Below are 20,528 nucleotides of genomic sequence, written 5' to 3'. Positions count from 1 at the left end.
CTGGATAACCCATGGTATTTATCTGCAGTCATAGCACTGGGAATGTAGACACGAGGATCAGAAATTTCAGATTATCCTCAGTCACATAGTGAGTTTGAGGCCAGTCTGCAGTTCAGGAGACCCTGTACACTACACTACACTACACTACACTACACTACACTACACTACACTACACTACACTTTGCTCTACCAAAGCATTTTCCTGGAATTACAGACCTAAAGTAACATAGAAAAGTCATTGTAAGTCTCCACAGTAACTGTGAAGCTCAAAAAACACATAATCATCTCTGTTAGTATAGGAATGGCATTTGGCAGACTTCTCACCCCCCTTTTGTGATAAAACCACTAAGAACAAAGTCAGACTGGAAAGAAACTACCTCCACACACCTCTCACTAAAACCTTTTCTTTGCTTGCCCTCATCTGAGGTGGCTTTCCTAACAGATACTTCAGTCCTCCCGTACAGTTCAGTTCCAGAGCTGCTTCCACAGTTTCATATCATTGCTCTAGCAGCACCCCTTTCTAAATATGTGCATCTAGCAGTCCAATAGCATGTTTATATAGAGAAACTGTAGTCACTGAGTCTCTCATCTGTACTGTGAGCTGCCTACCTGTAGGCATGAACACAGGGTGCGGGAGGACCTGCTTTGGGTGGAAGGGTAATCCTTTTGTTCTGTTCAGATCTTAAATGGATTGGAGGAGGACTGCCTACGTTATGGAAAGTGATGTGCTTACTTAAAATTGTCACTGAATGAAATGCCGATCTTGACCAAAATTCCTTCCAAGTTGATATAACATATTAACCATCGTGGGCGTTAATTATAATGGTCTCCATAAGAGGAAAGAAATAGGGCTGGAGATGACTCATCATATAAAGTGTTTGCCAGGCAAATGTGAGACTGCAGTTCTGGTCTCTAGAAGACACAGAAATACTAGGTGGCCTTGTAGCTCACCAGTAATTTCAGCCTGGAAAGAAGAGAGACAGGGCATTTCCAGTCCAGACTGGCCAGCCAAATGGCCATAGCTGTTAGGTTCAGTTCAGAAACCCTACCTTATTGAATAAGGTGGAGAGCAACCAAGGAAGATTCTTAGACATCTACTTAGGGCCTCCTCATGATTTTGTGTGTGCGCCCCCACCCCCACCCCACATACAATTAAAACCACGTACTGCTGGATTATCTCTGATGCACAGCTCCCAGATAATGACACTGAGACCTTTTATTAATTATGAATGCTTTAGGCCTAAGTTTAGGCTTGCTCCCAGCTAACTCTTATAACTTAAGTTAACCTGTTTATACTAACCTACATTCTGCCACGTGGCACAATACCTCTCCTCAGTATCTGTACTTGCTTCTTCCTCTGCAACTGGCTGGCAAATCTCTCCACAACATCTTTTTTTTCCCAGAGTTCCTATCTGTCAGATGTCCCACCTGTCCTCTCCAGCCTAGCTATTGGCCGTTCAGCTCTTTATTAAACCAATCAGAAGGTGCTTTAGACAGATGAGGAAGGACAGAGAAATATCTTCAAACAGTATACTAAAAGATTATTCCAGCAAACATGCATACACACTCATATGCACACCACATTACAGAGACACATACACAACAGAATAAAGAGTTAAAAGTAAAAATGAAGTATAGTTTAGGTTGAAGTGCTTGTCTAACATGTCACAGGATTGGGATCTGTCCCTAGCACTCCTTTTGTAAGCAGAGTGTAAACTGATACAAATGTTGAGTAGGTAATAAATACTGTTGGATATGGTAACAAATGCAAGGCTTGGACAGAAAACAGCATACTTAAAACTATTTGTGTGTGTGTGTGTGTGTGTGTGCGCGCGCGCTCACGCGCGTGCATGTGCGCACACACACCTAAGTGAATATGTGTACCACATCTATGTGGGTGCCTTTAAGGCCAGAGGGTGTTTGATCTCCTAGAAATAGTTTCAAGCAGTTATTATCTGGGTGCTGGGAGTTGAATCTGGGAATTTAGGTCCTCTGTAAGAGCAGTAAGTACTCTTAGCACTAAGCCATTTCTCCAGCTCCAAACTCCACATCTCTTAGAGGTCCCTGTTCAGAAAGTGATTTTCAATCTTTAGGGGGACTTCAGAAGGCCCTGAATTCAGTCTTCTGCTCCTATCCCACTTAGACCTTAAGGGTCAGACCTGGCACCTAGCCTTTTAAAACCTCTTTAGATTGACTTGGAGAACCTCTGTGGAGGGAGGCAATACTCTGAAGGCTATAACTTCTTTTTTCTTCTGGAAATTTCTGGAAGAGGTACAAGCAGATTTCATTGATGTGGTTTGTTTTTTTTTTTAGCTGGCCTTGGTCGAACAGGCACCCTGATAGGCTGCTACCTCATGAAGCATTACAGGATGACAGCAGCCGAGAGCATTGCCTGGCTCAGAATCTGTAGACCCGGCTCAGTAATTGGGCCCCAGCAACAGTTTCTGGTCATGTAAGTGTACTTGAAGTTGTCTTCTGTAAGAACCAATGGGTATGGGATGGGGTGAGGCGATGTCCTTATGGAAAGCTGTACTTTTGATGTTGTTTAAACACTGTAGGAAACAGTCAAGCCTCTGGCTAGAAGGTGACTATTTCCGTCAAAAGTTACGGGGGCAGGAGAATGGCCCCCTCAGGGAAGCCTTCTCCAAACACCTTTCGGATGCTGATGACCTTTCAATAAATGGGCTTGAGAATCAAGACAATCAAGAGCCTGAGCCGGTAATGGAACCACCTCGGTCACGCTGTTGTTATTGCTGTAAATGCTGTTGAGATCCTTGTAGAGCATGGAGAAAACTGTAGGTAAAGATGAAAATAAAGTGGCTTTTAGGGGCTGTTACCACACAGTCACGTTTACATATATTCATAACCTTCTCTAGAAATATTTGACTGAAAAGAAAGTTGTGTGCTTATAGAACATTCCGTTGACTTCCTAAACACAGATGACAGTTATCAGTGGGGAGTAAGTGCCTAAGATGGAGCTGGTTAAACCCCATCTTTATCTCAACTGGTTTAGTAGTTCAAATGGAGAACTTTCAAAGAACCACTGTTGTAGCAGGCAGCAGTAGTGTACTAGCTTAAGTAGTAATGAATGTATGTTCAGACATTAACAAGTTCTAAAACCAAAAGCCCATTCTATTATGTATCTTTACTCCTCTATAGAGGGTTTTGCGTCTAGTGACCCTAAAAGTCAGCTTTGATTGTTTTGAAATATGGCTGGTAGCTTGATTTTTGAAAACTGCCACTTAGCATTCAGAAGAAAGTGTGTGTGTGTGTGTGTGTGTGTGTGTGTGTGTGTGTGTGTGTGTGCATGCCTTTGTGTGTATATGTATGTGTGTGTGTGTGTGTATATATACATGTCTGAATGTCTGGGTAAGTAGCCACTTGGCTGCAATAGAACCTAAGTTAGCTCAGTGTTTATTTTTTGTTGTTGTTGTTTGTTGTTGTTGTTGTTGTTTTAACACATGTAGTATAGTGATGATGATGAAGTCAGTGGAATGACACAAGGAGACAGACTTCGGGCCCTGAAAAGCCGGAGACAGCCGAAAGCCAGCGCTATCCCCCTCACGTGAGTGCCTCCCTTCTCTCTGGTCACTTGTCTGTTATGTTTCCTGCGTACTTTTCTCCATAGCTGCACACCATTACTTTGCCGAGATCATTTGTGTCATATAAAATCTAGAGGTGCTCGCCTGGGTTGTGCTAAGCACATACAGGCCTGGGAAGTGCTAAGCACGAACAGTCTGAAGAGATGAATGCGTTCATCTCTGTGTCCTACTGTAACCTCTAGAGCCATGATAGGTAAGAAAGCAATATTAAGGAAGTTTTGTCCATAGACGATCAAGAGAGTGACAACAGATGTCAAGACCAAGTTAATAGATTTGTCCCTAGGTATTAAAATGGTTATTTGTTATTCCACTCCCTTACACATGTCTGTCATCAGTCTGTACACAGGAAAATTGAGTCAGTTGTCATGATGTTCTATCATCTCAGAGTAATGATAAACTCATCCCCTAATTATGTTTTTATAGTTATTTTTGTTTTTTTGTGGGGGGGGTTCTGGAGAATTGAAATGCAGACAAAGGTTTATCACAAGAATAAAAAGTTTCATAGTTAATAGGTGTTTTTGTCCCCACATGAACTTCTTAAGCACTTAATTAATTTGGATCTAACTACAGGGAACATCCAGGACTGGCATACAAATGTAGGGAAGCAAAGTATGAAGCTGCTGTACCTTTCTCTAGGCTCTCTCCCATAGGTGATCCCACCCAGGCCATTGCTCCTGTCATTATTGGTGTTTCCCTTTCTCTGTGAGAAGAAGACTGATGGAGAAAGTCTCTTGATCAGAAATATCTGGCAGTGCAGTAAAAAGTTAGCAATGTGGTTCTTCAGCATGCCTTGGGGTCTAGCGCTTTATGGGTTTCGAGTTGGGAGGGTTCCAGACACAAAGTGTCAACATTTTCAACATAAAGTCTTTTGTGAATTCTGATTTTAAGTGTCTATTAACAATTCTCCTTTTTACAAATAGTGCCTTTTGTATAATTTATTTTATATAAATAGATAAAAATATAGTGCAGGAGGTATATTATCTTCAAATGCCAAGTTTTAAAATTATTAATGTTTTTATCTGAGGCCTTCCTAGTTATTTTTATTCACAAAATAATCATCCCCAAACTAATTCTGTGCCTGAGAGGAAGGCAGGTCACACCCCACCGCAGCCCTCCCAGACCTAGCCGAGCTTTTTGAGTCATGTGGGAGCTTACCATCTAATGCAGCTTCTTGTTGGAGCTTCTGAGGTGAGGTCTGAGAGTCTTATTTCCAACAAACCTCCTTGCTTGCACCTTGCTGGTTGTGGAGGGTGGGGGGAGACTTTGACATCCTTTGAATTGCAAATTTTACCAGCTACACACACTTTTTGTTTTAAGATTGACCATTGCCAGTTTATTTCTTATTTTGGTTTTTCAAGACAGGGTTTCTCTGTGAGCCCTGGCTGTCCTGGAACTCACTCTGTTTACCAGGCTGGCCTCGAACTCAGAAATCGCCTGCCTCTGCCTCCCAAGTGCTGGGATTAAAGGCGTGAGCCACCACTCCTGGCTCTCCAGTTTATTTCTTAGAAGGTTGTTTTGCCCTACATTCAGAAGCCAGGAAGCAAATTCTCCCTGGTCAAAAGTTCTTGTTGAGGAGCTGGAGAAATGGCTCAGTAGTTAAGAGCACTAGTTGTTCTTCCAGAGGTCTTGAGTTCAATTCCCAGCAACCACAGGGTGGCTCACAACCATTTGTAATGGGATCTAATGCCCTATTCTGGTGTTTATGAAGACAGAGCACTCGTGAACATAAAATACGTAAATTAAAGAAAAAAATCTATCAAACTAAAGTTATTTTTTAAAGAAGTTCTTGTTGGACCAGATAAGAGGACCCGGGTTCAGTTCCCAGCACCCACCATGGCGGCTCACAACTCTCTGTCACTCCGTTTCCAGGGGATCTGACGTGATCACATGGAGGTACATGCAGGCAAAACACCAGTGTACATAAAGTAATTACATCATTAAAAAGCTTCTGTTAGCCGGGCGTGGTGGTGCACTTTAATCCCAGCACTTGGGAGGCAGAGCCAGGTGAATTTCTGAGTTCGAGGCCAACCTCGTCTACAGAGTGAGTTCCAGGACAGCCAGAGCTATACAGAGAAACTCTGTCTCAAAAAACCAAAAATAAAATAAAATAAAACAAGCTTTTGTTATTTGCTGTAGAAATGCCCAGCAGTTGAGAGTGCTGTCCATACAGAGGCCCCAAGTTTGGCTTCCAGCACCAGATCAGGCAGCATATAATCAGCTGTAACTCCAGCTCCAGGAAGTGTCTGCGTATTCATATTCATTCATTCTAATTCATTCTCTCTCTCTCTCTCTCTCTCTCTTTCACACACACACACACACACACACAATCTTTTTGCAAAAGTTCATATTAAATAGAACTTTCAGGAAATTTTACTCTCCATTCTCTTCAGAAAAGTGTTTTCTGGAACTCAAATCATTTACTCTTTTGTTAGATAAACTGAGTTCATAGCCTGTGGGTATATGGTGATAGAAAAGCACAAGAAGATTAAAATTTAAAGACCCCCGTCCCCCTGGAACTTGCAGGTGGCTCTTCAGATGTCCTACCATTCAGCAGATTGTGCAAGGCTCTTTGGGCTAGAAGTCTGATGCTCTCAGAAATGGCTGAATGAGAACAGCTAGATGGTTTGGGGAGAGCTTAGTGGAACCTGCACATATATGTGTTCACGTGTGACTACATACAGCACAAGGACACACACAGGAAACACGATGCCAAAACTGGGTATGTGGCACAGTGCTTGGAAGGTGATAGCAGGAAGACCAGAGGTTTAAGAGCACTCTAAACTACATAGAAAGGTCAAGGCCAGCCTGAGAAGTGGGAGACCTGAAGACAGAAGGAAGAGAAGGGAAAACAAATACCAAACTTTTTGTGTGCACTAGTTACTTTTTCTGTTGCTATGATGAAACACCATAACCAGGGCAACTTAATAGGAGGAAATGTTTATTTGGGCTTAAGGTTCCAGGTGTTTGGAGTCCCCAGTAAAGGGAAGCAACAGCATACATAGTGGCAAGCATGGCATATGGAGCCAGAATTGAGAACTTAAATTTTGAGCTGCAGGCAGGAAGCACTGAGAGCTAACTGGGAATGGCAAGCCACCTTGAAACCTCAAGGTCCACGCCCAATGATATGTCTGTCCCTCACCTCCCCAACCCCAAGTCCCCAACCCCACCTCCGTAGATACCACACATCCTACACCTACCCCAGCTGTCTCAACCACTTGAGGACTAAGTGTTTAAATGCCTGAGGCTATGAGTGCCATCTCAGAAACATACATGGCCACAGGAGCAAAATTGATGACTCTTGGTGAGGTGCACTTCACTGGGACTCCCAACTGACTGAGGAGTGTTCTATTTTTGTTCAGAGGAGTTCCCTGGTCGCAGTCACCCCTCCCCTGATCATATTAGACTGTCTGTGGGTTGTTTCTGTGTCCGATTCTACTTGTGTTCAGATGTGTTTGCATATTTAACGATGGCCAGCTCGAGGACTGTCTGTCAGTCAGCATGATGGGAGATGGAGTCTAACCTTTTGTTCCTGTGTTGAACCTGTTAAACTAAAGTCAGCATTTTTGTCTCAACAGAAGCTGGACCACCACCACCCTTGTTTCCTGCCCCTTTGCCATCACAGTTGCTGCTCTGAGCCTTTTAGGGTGTCTTAAATCCACAGGTGGCTCTATGTATTTTATTATATGATTTATTTTGGCTTCCCAATGTGAACATCTGTTCTTTCCCTTCCACCCTTTCCAGATGTCCCCTAGCTGTGCTGACCTCTGCACTGTGTAGTGTTGCCATCTGGTGGATTGTGTGTGACTACATTCTTCCCACCCTGCTGTTCTGTCTTGATGGCTTCAGAACACAGTAGCCATCTGGACCCTTTGACAGATAGTTTGCTGTGTAAGTTTCCTGTTCCATTTCTCTCCTGCCCTCCCCTGGTGTCCAATGTGGTTCTCATGGTGCATGCGTTTCTCCTTCTGGCTCTCCTGGCTTTGTTGGTTTGCTTGTTTTCCAGGGCTCTCTTTTTGAATTATTTCAATGAATGGGATGGTACCAGTAGGGAAGGGCCTCAACGATCCTTCTGAGTCAAGGATGTTAAAAATAACACCTAATTTTGAAAGTTGTACTAGCTATTCATAAATGTGGACATTGGAATAGTTTTCTCGCCTGTCAGAAACGTTCAGGTAGTTGAGCCAACCAGCCTGGTTTCGTGTCCACCAGGGGGCTGCATTCGCCTCTCATGTTCAGTACCTGGAACGTGTCTTCAGTCAAGTGTGTCTCTCACCATTTCTGCTTTTAGCAAAGATTGGGCTTTGTTGGCTTGGAGGCTAGTGAGGATGGTGGCCCAATTTCTGCCCATGGAACAGCTCTCTTCAGGTCACCTGTCTTGAGTCTATAGAACTGTCCACCCTCTCATCACATCTTCTTTGTGTTAAGTGAGAAAAGGAGGTGGGGAGCTAGCTCTCTCCCTTGCTTGTGTTTCTGTAGTCTCTGGGCTCTTCCTTCCCTTCCCCCAGATAGGCAGACCATCTTTGTTAGATTATGTACACAAGTGTAGTCTCCTGACCTGTCATTCTCTCAGGGGAAACACTTGTCAGCAAAAGGCAGCAGAAAACCTCCATGTGTAACATCACAGTCCAGGAACACAGAGGGAGACTGTCCCACACCACCTCCATCCTCTATCTGCTTTCTGAGACATCTTCAGATCATTCCAAAAATTTACTTTTCTTGTCCTAGCTTGGACTTAGAGATTGCCAAAGCATTCAGAATTCCCTTCTAGAATCTCCTCCAAAGTAAAAATCCGTCTCAGCCAACCCTGGCCCTTTGTGGTTCTGTTGAGGGTTTCATGTAGCTAAGAAACATTTAAAAAATAATCAGAGTCCACTAAAAAAAACATGCTGAACACATACTTATTTACAATGGCGTTTCCTTGTATATCTTAGGTGAGTTTATAATCTCACATTTCACTTTTTTTTTTTTTTTTTTTTTTTGCCTCCTCTATTGAAGAACAATGATACCTTTTATAGTTAATTCTTCTCAAACTGTTCTAAGTGGCCAAGATGTTCTGAATGGGTGGAGTTGCTGCTAATAATATTTGTCTTCAGGCCCAGCTTAAATGTTGCTTTAAATGCTACTTCTACTGGAGAGCTCCTCCTCAGTGTCCTCTGCAAGATAATTAGATTACTCCTGTAGTTTATGTCACCACTGCGTTTCTAGACCAAAACAGGGTGTTCCATTTAGCCTGCCTACTGACTTGAATTAAAAGCTTTCTGTGATTGAGGCAGGTAACAAGTGTGGTCTTCATAGCCACTAGCTCTTGGTGAGATTCTTCCCAAGAGGCTTAATTTGTGGGTGACAGTTCACTGCTCTGTTGTGATTGGCCTTGCTGTGAGCTGGTAAGTGAGCTTTGCCTCGTAGTGAGTTCCATCAGCTGGTGGCCTGGAGCCTAAGACCAGAAATATGTTCTCTGTCTACTGCACACAGTGGGGGACAGTGCTACTAGAGAAAGGTGCAGGAGTTTGTGGGACAGAAAGCTCTGTGGCAGTGATCCCCTAGAAAGCCATCCATTCATCTTGAGGCTTGGCAGGTCACTCCTGGTCCGTAAGACTGTTTTTCTAACTCTGCTGTGTATCTCATCATTGTCAGTCAAGATCTGGGGCTGCTGAGGCTTTAGAAATACCACAGACAGGGCAGCAGTCTATGGTTTGGGCACAGGGTAAGGAGAATGAAGGCAAACTTAGTTGGGGAAGAGAGAGAGAAAAGAAAAATGTATATTCTGCATATTGCATAGGAAGAACCATGTGAGCAGGGCAGGTGGCAGAAGAAACACTTGAGTTTGGCCTCCTCACTCTGAGCAGCTTGCTGGGAATTTGTACGTGCAGTCCTGGGGCTTTCCTCCCACTTTGTTTGATGGATTAAGTGCTTGCTCAGGCCAGATAACCTAAGGCCTCCCCGGTGTGGTAAATATATACTAAATTTCCTTCTGAGTTTTAAAGCTCCATAGAAATTAGTAACCACTAATATCATTATTTCACATTTATTTACAACTATTTCTTAGAAAAATAAATCAAACAGTAGTAGATCTTTGTTTTGTGTAGTGTTTAAGCATTTCAGTAATTTAAGAGATCAGGAGTAGGTTTGCTGAGCAGGCATTAGTTTTGTGTGTGTGTGTGTGTGTGTGTGTGTGTGTGTGTGTGTGTGTGTGTGTGTGTTTTAAAAGTTACCAAGCTTTTGACCTCAGATGATCTGAGATGGGAGAGTGGCATTACAGAAAAATCCACTCTCATTTTTCTCCCTTGTAAAGAAGCAGCAGAGGAAAATCAAGTATACATACTGCCCAGAAGCCTGGAGAAATCAGCAGGTGGATTTGGTTGCCTTAAAGCAAAATTCTAGATACATGTCCTTACGAGATAAATATTTCCTCCTTGATTGTATTAGCAGAAAGAAATTGTAACAGTTGGATAAGAGAAGTAGCGTTAATATTCTGTATAGCCCAGTACAGGGTAACTGTGATCACCAACTAACAGAATGTTTTAAGGAGAGGGCCTTGGAGGTTCCCAACACGAGGTACGATATATAAGGCTATGGCTGAGCCAGCCAGTCCTCTTGTTGTTAACACATTATGTCCGCATGTCCAGGAAATATGCATGCTGAAATATGCCTACTAAAGTGTTTAATTCATTTTAATAAACCCTGTTTGGGGAGGAGAGTTCATGCCTTGGATCAGCTGGTTCCTCCTTGAGTCATTGAGTCACATTTCTGTATGTGCCTACAGTTTCTGTTGAAATATTTCAGATCAGCTTTAAGAGTTGGGCCAATTCACCAGGGCTAGATTGTTCTTCTTGTACAGTTGGAGAGCCAAGTAGAGAGTTGTTTGGCTTCCTTTGCTGTGGAAAACCCCACTATCATCGAAGCTTAGGAACCTTTGCTGCAGTAGAAGAGCCAGGTGTTGTCAGTCATCACCCTGGTCATGGCAGGCCTGTGAAGTAGACTCCTCTGTAGTTGGAGTCATCTCTTTTTACTCTCTGGAGCTGATCTCTCACAGCTTGTTTTCCCAATAGTAGGGAAATTTACTCTGAAGGGAGGAAACTTTTTTTTTTTTTTTTAAGATTTATTTATTTATTATATGTAAGTACACTGTAGCTGACTTCAGAAACCCCAGAAGAGGGCATCAGATCTTGTGCATCAGATCTTGTGACGGATGGTTGTGAGCCACCATGTGGTTGCTGGGATTTGAACTCGGGACCTTTGGAAGAGCAGTCGGTGCTCTTACCCGCTGAGCCATCTCACCAGCCCCCGGGAGGAAACTTTTAAGTCACTGTTTTCTCCTTCCTCTAGCAAACTTTGATGTGAATAAATCAGTGTACATGGCTCTGAAGCAAAGAGTTACATGTCAACAATTTTTGATGTTTTCTGTTATTTTTCTTCTGACAGTTTACTGAGAATTACAGAGAGTGTGCTCTGTGTAGCTGATTCTTTCTGATTCACGATTTTCCTCCTGGGCAGTCTTCTGTTAAGAGAAGGCTTTTAGATTTTAATTAAGACAAGTTTCACAGCATTTAAATAATTGTAGTCTTGTTATGATACTTAAAGATTTAGTAAGTAGTTATGATGCACACAAAACTGAAATCTTGCTTGAACATTTAAAACTTTGCTTAGCACAAAATCATTACTTTGTTGTTTATTATACTTTCTTTCTGTTCTGACCAGTGAATATTATATATGTTTTGCTAAATTTATATTTAAACACTTTAAAAGGGTTTATGACTTGTCTTTGTGACTGTAATTTGATACCCTGCTTTGACAGGTTTGACGAATAGGTTTCTTTGGTTTGTAAATTGTACAGAATGCCAGGGCATTCATTTCCCCAAAGCAAAGCACCCTGGTGACCTCTGTAATAGCCTTCAAAGGGAGGTGAGATGCTTTGTATAAAAATGTGCTTCAAGTTTGCTTTGTGTGTAAATGGCAATGTGAATGTGCAAAATTGCCTCCTCAGCCAATTATTTAACAGTTGTTTTAGTGAATATAATCTCACCTTTTTCCAACCGTTTTCAGAGTAATTCTTCAGTCCAGTGTTCAGAGCTGTAAAACCCCTGAACCTAACCTTTCTGGCAGTGCAGGCATTACTAAACGAACCACCAGATCTGCTTCGGGGAAAAGCAGTCTTAAAAGGTGAGAAAAGTCTCTCATTCTGGCAAGTCTCATGTTTGTTTCCAGTTTACTCTTCTGAACCCTGCTTCTGGAGATTGACATGAAGATAGGAAGTTGGAGGCTCTGTGATGGGAACAGAGGCTGCTGTGTTACTGGCTTTTCAGAGGAAATCCCTCTTGTTGCAAGTGTGGTTTGATATGGGGAAGCTGAGAGAACTTTGCCTAAGAGCTTGTTGTTCCTACTCTCCCATATCAGATAGAGCTTAGTGAGTCGTGGCAGAGCCTCCGGGCTTGCAACCTGATGTCCTGTTCTCCTGCCACAGTGCTTCCCTTTTTATCTCCTTGGTTGTGACTTCTACTTACTCTAGGCTCTGAGAATGTTCTCCACCATCTCTGGATGTCTGTCATAAACCAAAGACAGACATGTCATTCTCAAGTTATTCTGAGACCCAGCTCCTGCCTAGCAAAGAAAAGACCACACCATTGCTCCTTTCTGGCCCGTGGAAAGCAGTTGCCCTGATCGTGCTTGGGCACCATCACTTGACAGGGGTGACTTTGTGCAGCCATGACTGTTCCAAAATTCACTCTGTAGACCAGGCTGGCCTCAAACTCACAGATCTGCTTACCTCTGCCTTCCAAATGCTGGGATTAAAGGCGTGCACTTCGACCATCCATCGATGCTTCACTTTGAAAACAGATGGCTCTGAAGAAAAACAGGGCCAGATTCTACGTTCTACTTGACTCTTTGATCAGTTCTTGTCCGGTCTGTTGGATGCTTTCTCTCCTTCGTTGTGTAGGTCACTGTAAGCTCATTGATGTGGTCCACCATCACTGTCGGTCCCAAGAGCTCCAGGCACTCTGGGATCTAAGGGCTGCTTTTCACTTTTGTCATTTTTTTCCTTGTTGCTGACTTTATAACATTTCACTTTGGAGTTAGAGGCTCCTGAAAACAGAAAAAAGAACAACCTACGTGGGTACTTGAATCTTCAGTCAGCCGATGACTCAGAAAGTTGGGATTTGATTTTAAGGATTTTATATGTGTGGAATGTTGGTTACCATAGAAGCCAGGAAGCATTATTTTTAATTAGATATATACTTAAGTGTTTGTTTCTTTTATACCGTAGTTCCAACTTGACAAGAAAATTAGGAACAGGTCAGATTTAGGTACACTCTATAACATAGTATCTGAGTTCTGACAGAAAAATACGAGATGGGCTGAGTTGTACCCATTTAATTTCATTAGTTAATGATTAATCAGGAACCACTTATTTACTGATTGACAGTGCTGATGCTGGAACTTGAGGGTTCATGTGGATGAGACAAGTGCTTTACTACTGAAGTAAATACCAACCCGAGTCATGTCGTAGAAGAAAATTTAATGACTTGGATAAATGCTTCTCAAAAAAGTAAGAAAAATAAATAAAATTCCCATGTAAAACTTCTGAGCTATAACTCCAGTTTGAAATTATACACTATGACATATATAGAGAAGAGTATTGTCATAATTATTTCAATATGCAAATTTCTAAATACACATACAAATGAAGCACAAAACCCCCATGCCTCTTGATTCTTCTTGGTAGGACAGTTGAGGTTTTAGATTCCAACTTTTCCATTAAGTTGTAGGAAATGCATATACCTTTTATGTGCAATCAGACTGTCAAAAGTTCCCTGTGAATGTTGGCCTTTAATTCCAGCCCCTAGAATACATAGCAAGGTCTAGGCCAAGTAGGGCTATATAGTGAGACCTTGTCTCAAAACAGAATATCAACCATGTCAGAAAGTGTGGTGTTAGTGTTGATATCTAAGTGCTTGAGCTTTTGGTAGGAAGTCCAGTAAGACTTGCTCATTTGATTCTGAGTGATAGAATTTAACCCAAGCTTTGAACCACATCATGCCTTATTCTACTGAGGAAGGTTGATGGTGCACTGATCCTTATGTCTACATTTCTTGGCTGTGCATGGCACTCCTGTGACCTCCACTTGTCCTCCCTGGATAGTGGTTTCTGATTTTCAGTGAGCTCCTCCTGGGGTCCTAGATTGGATGCTTTGAGGATTCTAAATAAGCTAGGTTAAATGAACTGGACCAAAGTGCCTTTCAGGAATTTGGGGTAGAGATAAGCCAAAGCAATTTGGAAGTTGAGGTAGGAGTACTGTGGCCTATATAAACTATTATCATCTCTAGCTTACAAAAGAAAGGCACACAACTGTGCATGGTATTCCACCACTTCTAGGAAATACAGAGAATCAAGGATTTCCAGGCTATAGCTTCCTGCGTTTAACCTGCTGAATAATGTTCAGCATTTGTTTAGAGGGTATTAAAGGAATACCCTCTCTATCCCTCTATATACCATTAATATTAATATATATCTAAATATATATTAATATACCATTAATATAATCTACTCCAGGAAAAATATCTCAGCTGAGATGGTTGGGTAATTCTAACATACTTAATTGAAATCTCTTCTCTTTAAACAATAGCACCCCTACCCGCAAAAAGCACATCAAAACAAAAATACCAATTTCTTTCAATGTCTGTCTTCCTTCAGGCTTACCAGGCCTCCTGGTTCTTTTGTGGGAGAGTCCCTGTCTGTTCCAGGTCCTTGCACTCACACATCTCCTGTGATGGCCCATGGCAACATTAATGTTTAATCCCATGCTCCCCCTAACCCTTTAAGGCTTCTAGGATGGAGATTCTCACCAACCTCTCTTTGCACTGAACTGACTCCTGAGTTGTGACATTGTATCAAGAGGGACTTCAACTTTCAGAGACTTTCCCAGAAAAACCTCTTAAAAGACTGGCTACTTGCCCTGAGAAGATGGGCGGATTGTGATAGAGGAGATGAACAGATTTGCTGTTGGAGGAGAAAAACCACTGTGCTCCTCCTATAAAATGGCTTTCTTGTCTTAACGTCATTTGGATGGAAGCCACATGTAGTCAGAAGTCCTGTGGCTTCTGTGTTGGAGCACACGGCTGGTATGGGATGGAGTTGTTCGGTTGATGATCTGTGTGTCTCATTTTCATTTGTCAGGCTCTGAAGGAAGTTCGTGGGTTTCCACACCTCTCACTTTCTATTAGAACCATAAATCTATTATAACAGCTCATCACTGACTTAATGAATTGACTTTTTTTCAGCGTTCCCACACTAACTCTGAAGGGGGCTCTCAGAACAAGTCTTGAACACTGTCACATCTACAAGGGGAGGACTTGCAGGCGCCTTATCTGGGTCATTCACCTCCGTTCATCCATCTTTCTGTAGCTCTTCACTGCTGTGTTTCTGGAAGCTTGTAAAGTTTCTTTTGGGCCATCTTTTCTTTTTACATTATTTCATCCCATTTCCTGAAAAATAACTCTTGTCCCAATGACCTTCTTTATATTTAAGATGCATCACTCTGCTTCTGCTGCCAAACCACCCTAATGCCTGTGGCTCCAGGAAACTTGTACTTACAGGGTGTGATGCTCAGGGTCCTTCATTGCTCATCCAAACTCGTGCCTTGGGATCATCTCCGTGGAGTGCCTGTGTGTACTTCCTGGACTTTCTCTAAGTCCTTGCTGTGGAATTCATGCCCATCTTGCCTGTCATTGCATCATAGCTCTCTGGGCCTCAGCTCCTGGTTCCTGTTCCATTGCTCTGGGATTTCATATCTCATTGGCCATTATCTCCAGGAACCCCCGGATGTTCTCCCTCTGTTCTTCTTAAGTTAACATCCTGTGGAATAGCAGATATATTTCCACTTGATTCCATCCGAAGATTGTCTTTTCCCTCAAGACTCTCTGCTCCTGTCTGTAAAAACTGTGCACCCAATTCAGGTCAGTCTTCTCTTTCCAAGTGAGGGTCATCTCCAGATCAGAAGTCGTTTCATGGGTGGGTTTGTCTTTTCTCGTTTTTACTTTCTTCTTTCCCCTTTTCTCTCAAAGTTGCTGATGAGTTTGAGGTATAACAGCACATTGTGGGAGGAAGAAAGAGAGGAAGGGTGAGCAGGTTGACTTTGGGTGAGCCCAGAGGGGCCCTTGGCTGTCGCTGCCCAGATCTCTTTACAGACAGGCCAAGTGCTCCAAGAAGTTGGGCCTGGCTCGAAACCACCCAGTAATTCTCCTTTATCTCTTCCTTCTCTCCTCTTTCCCCACAGCCTGGCTCCGTGGAGGGAGAGGAGGAGAAGGAGCGCTTTGCAGCAAATGCCCGTGCTGGCCTTATGGTACCTGCCTTGCTCTGCTGCCCATGCTGCCTGTCTTTTTTATTTCTATTGCCGTTTTCCCCCTTTAAACAAAATTTGAACTTTTCTCTCCCCTGCCTTTCTCTCCTGTCTGCCTTTTTATGGTTGATGTTGTATTGTCTCTTCTAAAGGATGCCATTAAAAATCATACCAAGTGTGTGCTTTTAGCATGCCGATGTTCTCATTATGTTGTCTTCCTTGTCTTTGAAATTTTCCTCAGGAATACTTTAGAGTCTTCACGGTAAATCTCTCTCTCTGTCTCTCTCTCTCTCTCTTTTTTTCTCCTCAGTCCAGCCATTTCAAGGACTAAGGCAGTCTTACGTTAAAGTGAAAAAACGGTGACCAGGACTCCAGGGAAGACTAGGAACAGAAAACCCCAAGAGGATTTAGCCAGTCGATCTGAGAACAAAGCAGGCTCTGCCATGGCCTTAGCTTCTTTCCACATAAGAAGTTCATTCAATGAAGAAAATGTCACTGGCCTCTGATCCACTCACTGACTCTGGGGTGTGGTTGAACCGTTTGAGGGCCTGACTCTCCCTTTTGTTATCTCAAGTTGGACAAAAGCTGCTGTTGTGAATTTAGTCTCAGGTGTCAATACCCTGTCCTCTGCCACCAGAGAGTCGTCTGGTGAGTGTGGTACATGTGTGTGTGTTCCTGTGATGGCAATCATGTTCGCTGCCGACCTCCAGAAGAGTTGAGGATCTGATGGAGATCTCTTAGGTATTTATTTTTTGTTCAGCCTGGGACCCTGACTCGCAGTTTATAAAGATGAAAGAGATGAACATCCCTCCAGTGGTACCCTCCATCTTCAGGTATGATTTGGTACAATCAGCTTCACTTTTGTCTTGTTAATCCTGTTGTGATGTTCACTGTGTGAAGTACCCAAGCTGCTTGCTTTTCACCTAAGAGTGCTTTATTAACAATCTGTGAACACTGAGTTTACACACTGTTGTATGTTGTTGTGGTTACTGAAAACCTGCTAGAGAATGTTGATTGAGAGCGTTGGGACCCTTGTGTCATTTTAGGATGAAGATTTCAGAGCTGAGATGTTGTTGGGTAGCTCAGTCATGTTATAATTGTGTTTACTTCATTACATTAAAACCAAACATCAACCCTAGCATTTTCCTTTGGAAAAGCATCCTAAATAATGGTGGCTTTAACAACAAAATTGTGAGCCTTGCTGTAGTGGTGCACGCCTTTAAAATCCCAGCATTGGGAGGCAGAGGCAGGTGGATCTCTGAGTTCGAGGCCAGCCAACGATACACAAGGATATCTTGTCTCAAAAATAAAACAAAGCAAAACAAAAACCAAACCCAAAATCCCAAAATTGTTAACCCTTTGTAGAGTCTTTCTCTGTAACACTGTGGAGTTTTTTCCTTGTGATTCACAGTTTGATTTTAGTGACAATCACTTGCTTCTGGAGTTGGGCTGTTTGTGTAAAAGAACTCACTGTTGCCTTTGGTTAGGGAATATGACTAGAAACTGTAGCGTGCCTTTTCTCTTCACCCTGCTGGAAGCCAGCAGTACCCGTGCCATGATGAAGCAATTGCAAAACCAGAATTTATCTGCTGCCAAAAAAAAAAAAAAAAGACAGAGCCCATAATTAGAAAATACTTTATAGTTGTTTTGGTTACTTCCACAGTTGAGGCTAATGGTTTTTGACTCTCCCAGTTTTGAAACTGGAGAAATGCAATATTGAAAGCCATTGACAGCTAATGCCTTCCTAAGACAGATGAATGTGTCAGGTGAGCAGGCAATCCCACTTGAAAAGCTGCCTTCCTTGTAGTTGGTATTGACAGGTTAAAGTCTAGTTAATGTAAAAATATTCAAAGACAATAGGTTCCCCCTTTCAGTGTTTCTATCCTCAAAACTGCATTGGCTGGCCTTGGATTGGAGGCATGAGGATTCAGTGTAAATCCACACAAAGAGCCCCCCTCCCTAGGCAGCACATAGCTTCCAAACAATGGGAAAAAACAGTTAAGGCAAAGTTTGTTATCCTTGGATATGAATGAGTTTAAGATCTAGGTAGGAGGACAAATGTTTCATTCACCAATAATGCTAAATCAAACTGCCTAAGTCTAAAATAGAAACTTCCTGGGTGATTCTTCCTTCTCTGAACAAGCTAGGACAGGTACTTAGGAGACAGAAGTAGACTCCATTCTATCTGAACTAAGCTAGGTTTGTTCTCATGCATCAGAATGAGTTGATCAGGGCCTGCCCACACTGGCTCCCTCGTGGTCAGCAAGTTTGGGAGGAAACCACCTGGGCTTCAGAGATGACCACAGTGCTTTTTAAAAGGCACCTTTTTGTGTTGAAAGCTCCATTCAGCTAGAATTGCTGCCACTGTGGCAATTCCCTGCATTTAACTCCCTTGCTGAAGTTACTTAGGAAACATGAGTTGGTGAGGACACATTCATTTCCAGGAAAACCTACTTGATGTTGTCTAGGGAGGACTGCATAGCAACTGACTGGTGACATCAGGACCCAGGAAGTCTTTGATCAAACTAATGGAAAGTCCTTCCTGTTGGGAATTAGTGGACAACCTCTCCCCAAACTACAGCTACCCAGAAACTTCTGGGGTAGAATACCCTGTAGCTATAAAGCATGACTCAGTAGATATGGGATGGAGGGGCCCCTTTAACTTAAGAACTTTAAATACCTTTGTAAGTACATCAAATCCTCTTCCAGCAGAATTAAAATTAGAAAAGTATATTTATAGGTGCCCTTGATGCTTTTTGGGAACTCATACCATCCAGAGTCCAAGAGAAGAATGTCTGCAAAACTGAGCTTCAGGACTTAGAGACAGATTAATACAATTCTGAGGCCCAGCTTTAACTCTTGCCTTGAGGCAAGAAGGATGGACCCTGAGTAGTGCCACATTCAAGGGTAGCAGTATTTGTCGAAACTAGCATGGCCACATGCTGCTCTTCCTCATTAACTTCCCAGCTTTAACTTGACCCCCAAACCCTAGCCCTATCCATTGTCCTGCCCTGCCCTACTGCCCCCCTGTCAGGGGTGGCTTCTACCTCTTGGCTTGGGCCCTGACAGGTCATAGAGGCTTCCCAAGTGTTCTCATGAGGCTCTTTGAGCATAATCAGGTCTGGTCGACTTTTCCAGCTTTCTGGGTAGTTTGTGCCTGGAATTCCTCAGGCCTTTGTTAACTTGAATAGCTGTCTGTGACAAGTGAGTATGTTTCTAGAAACATCAGCTGTTTTTCCTCACATTTTTTTTAAAAAAGTTCTTACTTGCATTTTGGAAAGCAGTTGGTCAGAAACCTTAAAACCTATTTTTTTAGCTGGTCAATTGTAGCAGGCAGCTATCTTGTGAGTTCAAGACCTACCTGGTCTTCAAAGTGGGTTCCAGTATAGTTAGAGTTATACAGAGAATCCCTGTCTCAAAAAACAAAAACAAAACAACAACAGCAACAAAAACAGATTATACAAACTATTTTAAGATTTCCCTCCCACTGAAGTGACCTCTTGAGAATAGCCACTGTTCTTGCATTTCTTCATAAATCTGAGTGTTCCCCATGTCACTGAGTGGAAATACTACAGATACGTTTAAAAGATTGCCTATACTGTGTAAGAAATTACCTCCTGGATGATCCAGTAGAATTCACTGTGGATAGACAGGTCTGTCAGATTACAGTACTGCAGTTTTACATCCATTGTTTGAAGACTTTATTGTACACTCATGTGCAGATGAAGTGAAGTTTTAAAATGTTAACTGACGAGTCAGCATTTGATCAGTCATTGTCTTGATATTTTATTAAATTGTATATTTCTAATAATATTTTTTAAAGTAGAGAGAACTGGTTGGATGTTTATTCTCCTGAAGGTATTTTTAAGATAAAGCTTCACCATAGCCTGTAAACTTGGCACATAAGTAGTTTTTGATACTTTTTGTTGCATTTGAAAAATCTTGTGTATTGTAAAATGGTTTTATACAAAATACTAAATAGTAGAAATTGTATAATTTACAATCATATAATTAAAAATATTAAACAGTTTTGGTTTGTTGTATTCACTTACTGAGCATGCCTAATAGATAGCAATTTAATTATGAAATGGATCTAATTCTTAGTTTACAAAAGGCATCATGACAAAATACTACAGACTGGGTGGGACAAGTAAAGAAAAATGTGCTCCCTCTTAGTGCCAGAAGCATGAGGCTCTGACCAAGATGTCATCAGGGTGGGTTTCTCTTGAGAGGTTCTGATCTTTGCTTACTCATAGACACTTCTCACTGGACTTCATATGCCCTTTTTCTTCTGTACTGCCCATCCCTGGTCTTAGAAGCTTAGCAGTGAGCATGAATTAGGACCACCCTCCTGGCCTCATTTATATTTGCCTCTTTAAATGTCCTGTCTCCAGATGTAGCCAACTGTATGGTACAGAGGGGTTAAGGCTTCAGGAACTCAATTTTAAGGTGTCCAGGAGGTGAGTGAGTGAATTCGTGATATGAGATCACTCCGTATGCATCTCTGTGCTGGCTTCAACAACTTGGAGATTTGATGGATAAGACTTAGGTATCCTGTAGGCCATTGATCATGATTTGTAGCTTGGCCCGGG

At 42.3% G+C, this 20,528-nt stretch overlaps 1 protein-coding gene across 10 annotated transcripts in view; it reads left to right on the top strand.

The window, feature by feature from the left end:
* The window catches only part of Cdc14b (cell division cycle 14B), an 80,504-nt gene extending 63,290 nt beyond the window's left edge, over positions 1-17,214 (top strand). For 2 of the 10 annotated variants that reach the window (XM_021215193.2, XM_029547354.1), the window contains exons 10-15: positions 2,314-2,452; positions 2,559-2,718; positions 3,468-3,565; positions 11,646-11,762; positions 15,874-15,939; positions 16,247-16,286. In XM_021215193.2, the coding sequence (XP_021070852.1) occupies positions 2,314-2,452; positions 2,559-2,718; positions 3,468-3,565; positions 11,646-11,762; positions 15,874-15,939; positions 16,247-16,283 (617 nt within the window). In that variant the 3' untranslated portion in view covers positions 16,284-16,286. The other 8 variants (XM_021215194.2, XM_021215197.2, XM_029547352.1 and 5 more) reach the window with 6 other exon arrangements.
* The last annotated feature ends 3,314 nt before the right edge of the window (positions 17,215-20,528 follow it).

This window comes from Mus pahari, chromosome 16, assembly GCF_900095145.1.
Source record: "Mus pahari chromosome 16, PAHARI_EIJ_v1.1, whole genome shotgun sequence".
NCBI classification, from domain to species: domain Eukaryota; kingdom Metazoa; phylum Chordata; class Mammalia; order Rodentia; family Muridae; genus Mus; species Mus pahari.
The sequence above is the reverse complement of the archived record's forward strand: the minus strand, read 5'-3'. Positions and strand labels throughout refer to the sequence as shown.